General features: G+C 35.1%; 1 protein-coding gene across 6 annotated transcripts in view; it reads left to right on the top strand.

Annotated features, from left to right (window-relative positions):
- The window catches only part of LRRCC1 (leucine rich repeat and coiled-coil centrosomal protein 1), a 47,236-nt gene that overhangs the window by 28,495 nt on the left and 4,432 nt on the right, over nucleotides 1–14,309 (top strand). For 5 of the 6 annotated variants that reach the window (XM_045454682.1, XM_045454683.1, XM_045454684.1 and 2 more), the window contains 8 exons: nucleotides 2,220–2,424; nucleotides 3,274–3,413; nucleotides 5,036–5,237; nucleotides 5,635–5,820; nucleotides 6,567–6,741; nucleotides 7,621–7,784; nucleotides 11,199–11,407; nucleotides 11,501–11,638. In XM_045454682.1, the coding sequence (XP_045310638.1) occupies nucleotides 2,220–2,424; nucleotides 3,274–3,413; nucleotides 5,036–5,237; nucleotides 5,635–5,820; nucleotides 6,567–6,741; nucleotides 7,621–7,784; nucleotides 11,199–11,407; nucleotides 11,501–11,638 (1,419 nt within the window). Of the gene's footprint in view, nucleotides 1–2,219; nucleotides 2,425–3,273; nucleotides 3,414–5,035; nucleotides 5,238–5,634; nucleotides 5,821–6,566; nucleotides 6,742–7,620; nucleotides 7,785–10,167; nucleotides 10,303–11,198; nucleotides 11,408–11,500; nucleotides 11,639–14,309 lie in introns of those variants that run through there. The other variant, XR_006706501.1, reaches the window with a different exon arrangement.

The raw sequence follows: 14,309 nt of genomic DNA, 5'->3' as shown, positions 1-14,309 counted from the left end.
GGATTTTTGAGGAAGCAGTGTCTGGGGCTGCTAGCCAGCTTCCATTTAAATTGAAAGGCTTTGGGCACACTTCATCTTTATCCTTGCCTAACTTCTCCATTGTTGTCCATGTTTTACCATGTTATATACTCGTTATTTTCTTAAAAATTCAGCTTCAATCATTTCTGATTTGCCTTTTATTTATACCTCAAATGTTCGTTTGGCATTAGATCCTCACACACTTTCATATCCCCTTAAGGGACTTGGTAGGGACTCTGCATTCCTCATCCCTAATAGAGTCTAACATCTAGGTGCCATGTTCTGAATATACATTATTTCAGAAACTCAGTCTTCTCTACTATGCTTTTAACACATAACCTATAAACTCCCAAATCTTTATATGTCATCCAGATCTCCTTGATGAACAACAGATCTGATCATCTGATTATCTACCAGAAATACCTGTGTACCTTGCTCCTAAGTGTCTTAAATCAGCATGTCCACAAGTAGACTTATCCTGCTCCCTTATTTTATATTCTCTGTTCTAATAAATGATGTCTCATCCAGTCAGCCACCAAAGCTAGCAATTTAGGAATCATTTTTTTTTTTTTTTTTTTTTTTTTTTTTGCTGCTTTCTTGTTCTCATATCCCATAACCAGTTGGTATTGGTATCTTCTTTATTCTACTTGCTAAAAAGTGTTGAACTATCTTTTCTTTATCCTGAGACTGTCACCTTAGTTTAGGCCCTTATCTCTTGCTTAGATGGTTGTTCTGATTGTACTGATCCGTAGCTGCTCTGCCTCATTCTCCAAATATGGTGGTCCACAGAATAAAGGCTAATACTCTTTCACACCAAACTGGCGTTGAGAAAGTAAACAAAGGAAGACCAGTTCGGAGACTACTCTCAAACGGAAGAGGAGACATAGTAAGGATAAGAATTGGAGAAATGACTAGTATAGCACCTGATGGATATATGTACTTTTTTCAGTTGTGGCTTGGAAATTATAGTAAATATATATAGGAGTGGCTGCCTAGCTCAGTAATTTATTCATGAGGCTGTGTCTTCGCTGTTTGTTGTCCCATTTTCTTTTTTAAAAAAATTTTTTAAGTTTATTTATTTTGAGAGAGACAGTGCAAGTGAGGGAGGAGCAGAAAGAGAGTGGAATTGGGGAGAGACAGAATTCCAAGCAGGCTCCACACTGTCAGAGCCTGATGCGGGGCTTGAACTCATGAAACCATGAGATCATGACCGGAGCCAAAACCAAGAGTCAGAGGACGCTCAGCTGACTGAGCCACCAGGCACCCATGTTGTACCATTTTCAAACACCAGACTTGTATTCTTTCATCATTTGCCTCTCTGCCTATATAATATTGGTCAAGAGATGAACATCTGACCCAAGCTGGGTAAACGAAATGCCTTAGTCCATGGCCACAGTGATTGGTGCATACAGTGGGCATATGAACCAAATTGGACTAATCAGACCTTTCCTAGAACTCTCTTCTAAGTTGAACTAGAGAAAGATAATCTTTTCTATTTGGTCCTCAGGGCTGTTAGGATGTGAGCCCATTTCCTTCTTGCCATACTTTACAAGGAAGCCTACATTAGGAAAACAGAAACCAGCCTGTAGAGAATTACAAATAGCCCTTATGGTCTTCATGTCCTTGGTTTCAGGGGCTCCTCAGAATAGTGCACCCCATTCTCTGAATGGTCATGTAGGTCAACAGATTCTCTCTTTTAACTTAGTTAAGAGTTTTCAGTTGTAATCAAACAGTTCCAACTATTACAAAGCTGGGATCAATACTTTGTCAAAGTTAACTTCCAGGTATCTATTTATATATCAATTCTCTCTTACAGCTTTGTAACTGTATCCATGTCTCTTCCCTCTCCTTGAACTCCTTGAAGGCACAGGCTGTATCTTAATCCATCTAGCTTGCTTTTAAGCCCATACCTAGCATAATGTCTGAAACAAATTAGGTGTTTAATAAAGTTTTGCTGTTGAATAGCAAAGTTCATATAAGATAAAATTTTATTAATTTGTATGGAGTGTTTTCCCTTTTGGCACAGTGTTTGTTTCAGGGATGGGAGAGAGTTGTATTATATTGTTTTTCAGCCATTTTTACCTAATGAGGATTTGAAACCTACTTCAAATTTCCTCTTTACTGTAACCTTTAATGTTTACTACAATTTTTAACCTTTTGTATGTGTAATATACTTAAAACCACATTCAATTTCGCTTTAGGTTAAAGGAAATTATATATAAAGAGAGAAATTCCAAAGCACAACTCGAAGTTATGGTTCACAAACTTCAAAATGAAGTAAAAAATCTAAGTATCGAATTAATCAAAGCAAGAGATCAACAAGAGTATCACATTCGACACTTAAGAACCCTGGAAAAAGCATTAGAAAAAATGGAGAGGCAGAAGGGGCAACAGCAAGCAGCACAGGTATTTCTCTTTAAATCTGTCAACCATGTGAATTAACACAAATTCATAGCTTTCATCTTGAAACAAGTTATATTGTTATAGAGTAAACTTCAAAGATGTTAGACTATATGCAAAAATTAATTTAAATGTAACAATTCCTGTGGAATTCTTTCTTTTTCTTTTTTTTTTTTTTTTAAAGATTTTATTTTGGGCACTTGGGTGGCTCAGTCGGTTAAGTGTCAGACTCTTGATTTCGTCTCAGGTTATGATCTCACGGTTCACGGGTACAAGCCCCCACATCTGGCTCTGTGCTGACAGTGCAGAGCCTACTAGGGATTCTCTTTCCCTCTCTCTCTCTGACCCTCCACCCCACATCACTTTCATGCTGAAAATAAAAGTAATCTCTACACCCAATGTAGGGTTTGAACTTAGCAACCCCCCGATCAAGAGTCGGATGCTCTACCAACTGAGCCAATCAGGCCCCCCACTCCCCACCATGGAGTTATTTCTGACTAGCACTTGCAAAGCAGTTTTAAGAATAGTTGGTGGAAATATTGGAGGTTATTAGGCTTATGTTCTGGGAGCCAAGTTTTAAAAGTCTCTTTGGGGATCCCGAAGATATTTCATTTTCATGCCTTTTGAGTGGAAGTTATTGAGGTCTATGATGTAACTAAACAATAGTTAATGGTAGTCCGATGCTTCTAAGATTGTACTTTTATGTGACCATGGCATCATTAATTTAATAAATTTGGAAAAAAATCACCTTAGTCACCAGGTTCTATTTAGAAGTCAGTTTTCTTTGGGGAAGTATCATTAAAATAGAAGCAGGGAGAGTATTATCTAAATACTGTAATGTATATATTTACTCAGATACGACTTATCCAAGAGATGGAGCTCAAAGCTGCTGCTGCTGATAGAGAAATAAACTTACTTAGAACTTCTCTTCATCAAGAAAAGGAACAAGTACAACAACTTCATGAAGTTCTTACATTGAAAGAACAAGAACACAGGTAAATGAAAAATACATCAGGAAAATGACTTTTAAAAATAGAGAAAGAAAGCTTCTTGGTTCCTCCCTACCTTACTTACCTAAAGCTAGACTGATTGATCAGTGCTGAAGTCTGACAGAATTAGCTCATGGAAAATAACATGTTTAGGTATGCATTAAAATCAGTCTTACAGAAAGAACTGATAGCTTAAAAACAAATAGGTGGCTTTATTGAGGTAAGAACTTATAATAATGAAGCTCATTTTGCATTTTTTCAAGCCCAACCAAAAGTCAGTCATTGTAGTAGAGAAAACTATTTTTTTTTTCATTTTTTTTTTAATGTTTGTTTATTTTTGAGAGAGAGAGACAGAGACAGAGTGTAAGCAGGGGAGGGGCGGAGAGAGAGGGAGACACAGAATCGGAAGCAGGCTCCAGGCTCCGAGCTGTCAGCAAGGAGCCCGATGCAGGGCTCGAACTCAGAGTGTGAGGTCATGACCTGAGCTGAAGTCGGACACTTAACCGACTGAGCCACCCAGGTGCCCCGAGAAAACTATTTTCATTGACCCCCAGGTAACTGCCTGTTAAATTAATCAATAGCCTTTATTCCTCTGTAGTGCAGGAGTCAACAAACTTTTTCTTTGAAGGGCCAGATAGAAAATATTTTAGGCTTTGCAGGCCATACCTAACTATATTTTTGTAGTAATAAAGTAGCCATAAGCAATATGTAAATGAATGGGCATGGCTATGTTCCAATAAAAGTTTATTTCCAAAAAAAAGAGTCTCCGGCCAGATTTGGTCCATCACTTATAGTTTGCCAGCCCTGCTCTGTGGAGTCCACAATAATTTGAACACTTGCAGCTAGTTATCTACTTACTGCCCTACCAGTTGAATTGTATATTTGCATGAGTTAATTGTGTTTGTTACCAAACCTGTTTTGTTTTTGCCCTTATGTAAATGAAATTTTTACTGTATAAATTTAAATTTTGATGCACTGGGGAAAATTGTCAACATGTGCAGGGGCAGAACGACTATAAAAGATGAAGGGGGAAATAATTGTAAAAATCTAAAATTTTGCACTTAGTTTCCTTCGCAGATATCTTTTAACATCTTGTTCTGATTTAAAGAAACCAAAACTAGAAATAATGGATTTTGTATTATGGGTTTGACTTATTCAGGAAAAATAGTGGAAAATTGTAAAGAATTAACTCATATTTAAATAAACTTGCCCTATATATCAAAAGACCAGTGAATACTTTCACACTTTCACTGATTTTTTTCTCTTAACCAACCACCAGTACCAGTCAGACTATATTAGTTGTATGTCACAGTTGTATGTCAAAGAAGATATAGTGAAGTAGAACTTGACTTCTACAAATGCACCTGAAGAATTTTAGAAATCATAAAATGATTCTGAACTATCTCAGTGAAGTTAAGATACCGCAGACCCCTTTTATCCCCATCACCACTGAATATATATAGTCTTCGTCTAACTACCATCCTCCGCCAGGTTGTTTTTGAAAGTGAGAAGCTGATTTTAAGTTAACAATAGAGAATATAGAATATTTAATAACTATTTAAACAGCCTTAAAGTTTTCCTTTCCAGATGAATAGCATCCTGCGATTTTTATTTGTATTTCATTCCAGGAAAGAACTTGAAACAAGGGAGTTTCTCAGTGATGCTGAGTTCCAAGAAGCCTTAGCTAAAGAAGTAGCTAAAGAAGAAAGAAAGCATGAACAAGATATAAAAGAGTACCAAGAAAAAATTGATACATTAAACCAACAGTATATGGATTTAGAAAATGAATTCCGTATTGCTTTAACTGTTGAAGCCAGAAGATTTAAAGATGTAAGAATTGGCATCTAGCTTTTTATTGAAAACAAAATCAGCAAGATATGGTTGGATGAGAGGACTACATTTTAGAATTCTAGCTTTATTTACATGTTGCCTCTATGATTTTAAGCAAATTACTTAAATTCTTAGAGCCTTAGTTTCTTCACAAAAATATAGCTACTCTTCAGTGCTGTTGCAAAAACTGAGTGAGATTATAAATGGTCGAGTAAAGACAGCACCGGAATAAGAATTGGGAAACCTGAATTCTCCTATTTCTATAGAGCAGGGATTGGCAAACTAAAGACCCTAGGCCTATTTTTGTAAATAAAGTTTTATTAGAACACAGCCACAGAAACAAATAGTTTCTAAATATTTGGAGAACTGCTATTTATAATGCAATTTTGAAATATAGGTTAAAGATGGTTTTGAAAATGTTGCAACTGAGTTAGCAAAGAGCAAGCATGCTCTTGTTTGGGCGCAACGAAAAGAAAATGAATCTTCCTCTTTAATTAAAGATTTGAACTGTATGGTGAAGGAGCAAAAAACAAAACTTGCAGAAGTTTCGAAATTGAAACAGGAAACAGCAGCAAATTTACAGGTAAAACATTGAAACATTTTATTTCCTCTTTAATTTTTTATATCATAGTCTCATGTACATTGTGATGATTTTAATGCTAAGTATATATATGATGCATATGAGAAAAGTAATATAACTAGGAGATTAAACAATGACTTCACAGATTGTATTGCTTACACTAAAATGGTATTTAAATAAAATAAGTGAATTTAAGAACTGTACTTAGGTAAATAGGTTCCAGTTGTCTGCGATACAGCAGAAATTGTGATGGTGATACTCAGATGGTTGAGGTTCGGGAAATGGCACACAAATTGCTGATAGTCTTGTGGTGGTGATGGTTGTCTTTAGATAGACCTAGCTATAGTAATTCTTAAATTAACCTTTTTAGTGCTGTTGTCTCAGTTTTAAACATTAGCGGTATTTTGCCCAAGAAAACTTAATTCCAGAAAGTGACCTTTAGATTATTGATATAAATGCTGGGTGAGAAATTTTGAGTATTACATGTGTAATTGCTCTTTTAAGATAACTGATATTAGAATAAAATTCAGCGTTCTTAAAGGAATAGTCCCTTAAAATTTGACTTTTTATTTTATGACGTACACTTATCTTAAAATGAAAACCTTTATAATGTAAAATTTAGGAGCATTTACTTTGTATTTGGTTAGATAACAATTTTTCTCCTAAAATGCAAAAAGTAAAAAATAGAGCACTTAAATGTAATACTGTGCTTTTTTTTTTTTTTTTTGATGTTTTTTGGGGATATACAGAATCAAATCAACACCCTTGAAATCTTGATTGAAGATGACAAGCAGAAGAGTATTCAAATAGAACTTCTCAAGCATGAAAAAGTCCAGCTCATTTCTGAGCTAGCCGCCAAGGAATCACTAATTTATGGTTTAAGGACAGAAAGAAAAGTATGGGGGCATGAGCTGGCACAACAAGGTAAAATTTTCAAAGGGAAAATAGCTCATTCTTCTAAACCAACAATTCTGGGTATTGATGAGAAAAACAAGCGCTCATTAATTCTGCCTAAGACATACCAAAAAAAGGCAACACTTTATATGGAAGGATAAGTAAGCATTTGCCAGCCAAACTGCCAAATGAAATGCCTAAGATGTGAAATAGTTTATTACACTAGTTAGGAAGTTACAGCTCTGATTTTTTTCTTAATTTTGGTTTTCTTCCCAACATAATTTGGTTACTTTTCTGATCAGGTATACATTTACAGTGCTTCAACTAACTAAGTCATTGAAATAATTCTTACACAGTGATTTTAAATTATTTGTATAGTATGCAGTATTCATGTTTTTTCCTAAAAATTTGGTAACAGTTTTGTTATACATAGAGAAATGTGAGAATAGTGTATGAATGAAAACCACTTTAGGTGTAGGTATATTTACTCTTAGTCTCCTTTCTTTTCCAATCACTAAAGCAAGAGATAGACACTGTTTTATGGCCTTCATAGATTACAAATTATGAATAGCTAGATGTTGGTCTTAGTGGAGAATTGCTCATTTGTCCATTCCATATAAGAATCTTTAATGTGATTGTTTGAATGTCCTAAGTTGATCAATTAAATATCACATGTCTGAGTTGCTTGTTTTTGATTTGTGGCTTTAGGTTTTCCAAATAGCCCCAGGTGTTTAAAGGGCCTTTTGGTTCTTTTCCCGTTTCCTTTTATATTATGCTTTATGTATTTTGGGTTTTTATTCAGTTTTTCTTTTTATTTACTTTTTATTTACATTGTTAAATTAGATATTCATAAAATACGAATCCTCCAAGATCTTTAAAAGTTTGTAACTCATGATGTTTATTTCTTAGGATCGTCTCTAGCCTTAAATCGTGGCAAATTAGAGGCTCAAAATGAAAGTTTATGTAGAGAGAATGAGTCTCTGAGAAAGGCAAATGAACGTGATAATGATGCATTAAGAATTAAGTGCAAAATCATAGAAGACCAAACTGAAACCATTGGAAAATTAAAAGTTGTAAGTTTGATACTTTATTTTGGGAAAAGAGCATGTGGCAGTTTTGTAAATCTGTGGATCAGAGTATTGAATAAATATCTGTCTCAGTGAATCCCAACTGTTGTGGAATTTGGGACATTATCAGATGTTTCCTTATGTAATCTATGCCCTTTGCCTTTTAAAATGACTGTATGGCCTTTATTAACTTTAAATTACTTTTACCTCAGAATTTTATGGGATGTTATCATGGTCCTGTGAAATAACTGAAAATAATGTCATTAAAGGGTTAGGAATCTTAAGAAAATTAATGTTTTATATGTTTAAAATATCCATTTAGAGCACTGTTTAGGATCTTCTAATATTGCTAAATTCTGAAAATTGCGACAAAACCCAACTATTCTGTATTTAAAAGTAGAAATAGTTTGTAAAACTATGCTTGTTCCCAGGGGAAACCATTTCACCTTCTTCTCCAACATGGCATATCTTAATAGAGAATACTACTAGGTTCACTTGTTTCAAAGTATGTTACATGAAAATTTTCCAGAGAAATTTTTTTGAAAGTTATCTTGAGTACTGAATCAAATTTGATCTCCAAAATTTTCTTCTAGAGATTATCTTAAAGTGTAAAACTGAGCCTGGCTGGCTCAGTGGGTTAAGTGTTCAACTCTTGATTTCAGCTCAAATCATAATCTCAGGGTTCGTGATATTGAGCCCTGCGTTGGGCTCCACACTAACAGTGAGGAGCCTGCTTGGGATTCTCTCTCTCCCTCTCCCTCTCTTTCTGCCCCTCCTCCACTCACACATGTTCTCTCTCTCTCTCTCTCTCTCTCTCTCTCAAAATAAATATTTTTTTAAAAAGTGTAAAAACTGAGAAAGGAGTATTTAAAAAACTTCTAAATGAGATTATCACCCATTAAAAGTAACAACTCATTCTTCAGAGTAGCTATAACTGCCTAAGATTTAATTTTCTTTTTCTTAGTCATTTTTAAGAAACTCCTTGAGAACTTGACTTTATCAAGTACAGAAAATAAATCTGTATCACCATGTTGCTATATCCTTAGCTAGGTTTAGGCCATGAATGCCTGAATTGTATCACTCTAAGCACTTACATTGTTGTTCACTCCATTGAAATTTGGTTTCAGTATATCCAAAATTTCAAATATATCTGTCATACATGCCAACGTGCAGTGAAAATTATTGAAATTTTTTAGCAGTAAGCCTTTTTTCTTGTTTTAAAATTCTAGCCAAACATATTTTCCTTTGAGTTAAGCTAAGTATGAAACAGAAAGACTTGTGATTTGCTTTTTAAATTTCACAAAGCAAAGCAGGGGATACTATGGGTACAAGACATTGATTTGACAAAGCTACTTCTACAGAAGACTACTGCCTTCTTGTCAGTCTCAGAGCAGGAAGGAAATGACTAGTAATGAATGATACAGTGGAGCCAAAACACTGTTGAGTTTTAGTTTTAGAGTTTTGGTTTTAAAAAAAAAGTTCAGATTTTTCAACCCATCATTCTTTTCCCATAACTTACTACATTTACTTTAGAGAACACTGCACAGCCTTACAGGTGTGAGTATTAGGGTGCTTTCCCACCAACCATGTAACAGAGAGAGATAGTTAGGCATAATTTCTTTCAGCAGTAAATTCATCTAAAACCGATAATGACCTTTATCTATTGTTAAGTTGGATGTTCATAGAATAGAAAACCTTCAGGTCTTTTAAAGTTTGTCTCTGATCGTGTTGTTTCTCAGGATTTTCTCTAGCCCAAAATCATGGGAAATTAGTGGCTCATATTGAAAGTTTATAGAGAGAACAAGTCTCTGCAAAAGGCAAATGAAGCTCATACTGATGTTTGATGTTTTGGAGTGTGATATTTTCAATTAAATGGAATCTGTAGTTAGCTTCTGACTGTGGAAATCAGAAGCAGAAGTTTTTTTAAAAATTCTGTTTCTGCCCCATATATTATTTTGGTATTTTTCAGTATATCTGGGTCATAGTACTCTCTGATGCTGCAATGTTTATCATTCTTTTTGATTAATAGGGTTAGTTCATAATAATTTTTTATAGTTTTTGTGAACTCCCATAACATGTCAAGACTGCTCACTCTTAGTGCTTCAGAGAGTCAGGGGGACAAAATAAACAATTCATGACTTTTTTGCAAATGTTGGTCAAGACTAGGAGACTACCCAACATCTTTGCTTAGATTTTTGCATATGTAACACACTGAGGAATTGAACTGCATTGTTTATAATTCTTATGAATATACACTTAAATTGGCCTTTCCCAGTATTTGTGTGTTTGCCTCCATCTTCTTCCCAAAAGGAAAAAAGGCAAGGTGGAGTGGGGCAGAGGAAAGAGGGTAAAAATAAGAACTGCCAATTTCATCTTTTCTCACTTACAGAGACTGATACCAGTAGTCGGTATGTAGCAGACTGTTCCAGACATCCAGGCATGCCCCGACAAAGCAAAGAAATAGTCATTGGAATAAATCACCTATAGGAAGCCTAATCCCTGCAGACATTTAACGCTGCCTAAGGTGGTTTTGATCTTTCATTATCCTCTGATTTGTAGTATGCACATACAGGATAAAGTCTGGCCCATGGTATAGAAGATAGCATAAAAAGTTTGGGGAGATGTAAACCCTGTTCTTATGTGACATTTTAATAGTGATAAAATCATGCTTTGTTTTGAGGTAAAGCATTTATTTGCTCATCCTGATGTAGAAAGCACTTCTGTTGAATATAGTAGAAATAGCAGTTTAATTAGTGCCACACATGTACTGTGCATATCAGTCTTTTCTGTATCTGTCATCCACCTAGAGTTTTCTTTCTCCTTCTGTCATGCAAACATTTTTTCAAATGCAAAATTACAGTAATTGAAAATTTTTATTGTGCCGCTTTTCCTTCTCCCTCTATGATTGATAATTGCTAACTGACTTACTGAAATAAAAAGTGTAAAGGGCATAAGAATTTTTATCTTCCTTTTTCTTTTTTTGTAATTTTTTAATGTTTGTTGGTTTTTGAGAGAGACAGAGCATGAATAGGGGAGGGGCAGAGAGAGAGAGAGGGAGACATAGAATCTGACTGAAGCAGGCTTCAGGCTCTGAGCTGTCAGCAGAGCCTGACGTGGGGCTTGAACCCACAAACTGTGAGATCATGATCTGAGCAGAAGTCAGACACTTAACTGACTAAGCCATCCAGGTGCCCCTAGAATTTTATCTTTCTTAATAGCACTTAACACAAAGTAGTAGTGATGTTTCTTGTTGATTGTTATTAAAAAATGTCCTGTAAATCTTTTTGAAAACACTTAGTGAATATTCAGTTTATTTTTTAATCTGTAGTTTTTAGAATCATTTTAAACCATTAAATCCAAATAGGAAATGAGACATCTGGGTTAATAAAAATAAAGTGCTGATTTTTTTGTTTCTCTAAGTGTGTACAAGAAAAAGAAGAACAAATCAAAGTATTACAAGAAAAGATCATTGAAATACAAAAATGTACCCAAGAACAACTTGATGAAAAATCTTTACAACTGGATGACGTAATTGAAAAACTGGAAAGACACAATGAAAGAAAAGAAAAACTAAAACAGCAGTTGAAAATAAAGGAATTAGAACTTGAAGAAATTAGAAAAGCTTATAGGTATTATATAGTATTTCCTATTGAGAAATAAAATGTGGCCTAATAGTTTCATATAACTAATTTTATTTTTTAAATTATTTCTTTTTGTATTAGTACACTTAATCAGAAGTGGCATGATAAAGGAGAGCTTCTAAGTCATCTGGAAATGCAAGTAAAAGAAGTAAAAGAAAAATTTGAAGATAAGGAAAAGAAACTTAAAGCGGAAAGAGACAAAAGTATTGAATTACAAAAGTAAGTCCTAAAATATGTGGGAGATCTTTCTCTTTTATTTATTTATTTATTTATTTATTTATTTATTTATTTATTTATTTATTTATTTTAATATGAAATTTACTGTCAAATTGGTTTCCATAAAACACCCAGTGCTCATTCCAACAGGTGCCTTCTTCAACTCCCATCACCCACTTTCCCCTCCCTCCCACCCCCCATCAACCCTCAGTTTATTCTCAGTTTTCAAGAGTCTCTTACGGTTTGGCTCCCTCCCTCTCTAACTTTTTTTTTCCCCCTTCCCCTCCCCCATGGTCTTCTGTTAAGTTTCTCAGGATCCACATAAGAGTGAAAACATATGGTATTTGTCTTTCCCTGTATGCCTTATTTCACTTAGCATAACACTTTCCATTTCCATCCACATTGCTACAAAAGGCCATATTTCATTCTTTCTCATTGCCAAGTAGTATTCCATTGTATATATAAACCACAACTTCTTTATCCATTCATCAATTGATGGACATTTAGGCTCTTTCCATAGTTTGGCTATTGTTGAAAGTGCTGCTATAAACATTGGGGTACAAGTGCCTCTATGCATCAGCACTCCTGGATCCCTTGGGTTAATTCCTAGCAGTGCTATTGCTGCGTCATAGGGTAGATCTATTTTTAACTGTTTGAGGAACCTTCACACTGTTTTCCAGAGCGGCTGCATCAGTTTGCATTCTCACCAACAGTGCAAGAGGGTTCCCGTTTCTCCACATCCTCTCCAGCATCTATAGTCTTCTGATTTGTTCATTTTAGCCACTCTGACTGGCGTAAGGTGATATCTCAGTGTGGTTTTGACTTGTATTTCCCTGATGATGAGGAGTGACATTGAGCATCTTTTCATGTGCCTGTTGGCCATCTGGATGTCTTCTTTAGAGAAGTGTCTATTCATGTCTTCTGCCCATTTCTTCACTGGATTATTCGTTTTTCAGGTGTGGAGTTTGGTGAGTTCTTTATAGATTTTGGATACTAGCCCTTTGTCCAATATGTCATTTGCAAATATCTTTTCCCATTCCATCGGTTGTCTTTTAGTTTTGTTGATTGTTTCCTTTGCAGTGCAGAAGCTTTTTATCTTGATGAGGTCCCAATAGTTCATTTCTGCTTTTAATTCCCTTGCCTTTGGAGATGTGTCAAGTAAGAAATTGCTGCGGCTGAGGTCAGAGAGGTTTTTTCCTGCTTTCTCCTCTAGGGTTTTGATAGTTTCCTGTCTCACATTCAGGTCCTTCATCCATTTTGAGTTTATTTTTGTGAATGGTATAAGCAAGTGATCTAGTTTCAGCCTTCTGCATGTTGCTGTCCAGTTCTCCCAGCACTATTTGTTAAAGAGACTGTCTTTTTTCCATTGGATATTCTTCCTGCTTTGTCAAAGATGAGTTGGCCATACTTTTGTGGGTCTAGTTCTGGGGTTTCTATTCTATTCCATTGGTCTATGTGTCTGTTTTTGTGCCAATACCATGCTGTCTTGATGATTACAGCTTTGCAGTAGAGGCTAAAGTCTAGGATTGTGTTGCCTCTGTGGGAGATCTTTTGATTTAAACACTGGATTGGGATGGGTGAGATGTAAAAAGCATATGTAAATGTATTTATGTGTATATATGGCTTGTATGAGTTATTTGGTACTTAGTGCCTAACACATAGTAGTAATTGTTGGGTGAATATTTTTTTTTATGACGGTGATTATTTTCAAACTGATTGAAACATCTAGTGATATTTTTGGCTCTTCTGTGTGGAGTTTAGAATGGGCAGTCCCTTAACTACCAGGGGCAGTGAACTCCTGAAGAAGCTAGAGCGGATTTCAGTAGCAGGCCTGCACAAACTGAGGATGAGAGCTAATTTGAAAGAAGGGGAAGAAAATGCATACCTGGGTGCCATCGGTGTGTAGATTTTATAAAATCCCACAGAGGAAATGAAGGCTTCACCTTGTAAACTATGTAACTGGACTTCTTAAAATAATTTATAAAGTTGGCTGCCTTGAAAAATAGGTAACACAGTTTAATGATCAGTTAAACTCTGGTCAAGATTAAAGAGTGGTATGGATAAACAGCAAAATCTCATGTAGGGGTCAGTTCCCATTCTATCAAATCTAATAGAACCTGGAATTTGATTTCTTATATTTTAACTCAGTGTAAATGGAAAAGGTTTTGACTGACAGTAGTGTCTTGTTTGTCTGCTAATGGACCCTGTTCCACTTTGCTTTCAACCAGCACTAATACAGGGACTTTGGCTTGGAACCTGTTGAAATTTTCTCTCCTGCCTGTCACAATTGGGAGTCTCTTATATCCTAAAAGAATAATCATTTCCTATAAATAGCAGTTCCTAAAGTTAATATAAATCATAAAGCCTGACAGTTTTCAAAATCTCTTATATTGCATTGTTTGTCATGTTGTTAATAGCAAAACAGTAAAGACCTGATTGTATACATTAATGCTTTTATGCATTGTAGACTAAGATTAGTATGTAAGATAGAAGATTTTTAACTTAATAGAATTTTAATAAAAATAGGTTTTATTTATATAGCTTTTTATAATACATAAATTGGGGTACCTGGCTGCCTCAGTCAGAAGAGCATGTGACTTGTGATCGTGGGGTTGTGGGTTTGAGCCCCATATTGGATATAGAGATCACTTAAATAAATAAATTTTTTAAAAAA

Source organism: Leopardus geoffroyi, chromosome C3 (assembly GCF_018350155.1).
Source record: "Leopardus geoffroyi isolate Oge1 chromosome C3, O.geoffroyi_Oge1_pat1.0, whole genome shotgun sequence".
Taxonomy (NCBI): domain Eukaryota; kingdom Metazoa; phylum Chordata; class Mammalia; order Carnivora; family Felidae; genus Leopardus; species Leopardus geoffroyi.
Note: the sequence above shows the minus strand (reverse complement) of the source record. Positions and strands in the feature narration are given on the sequence as shown.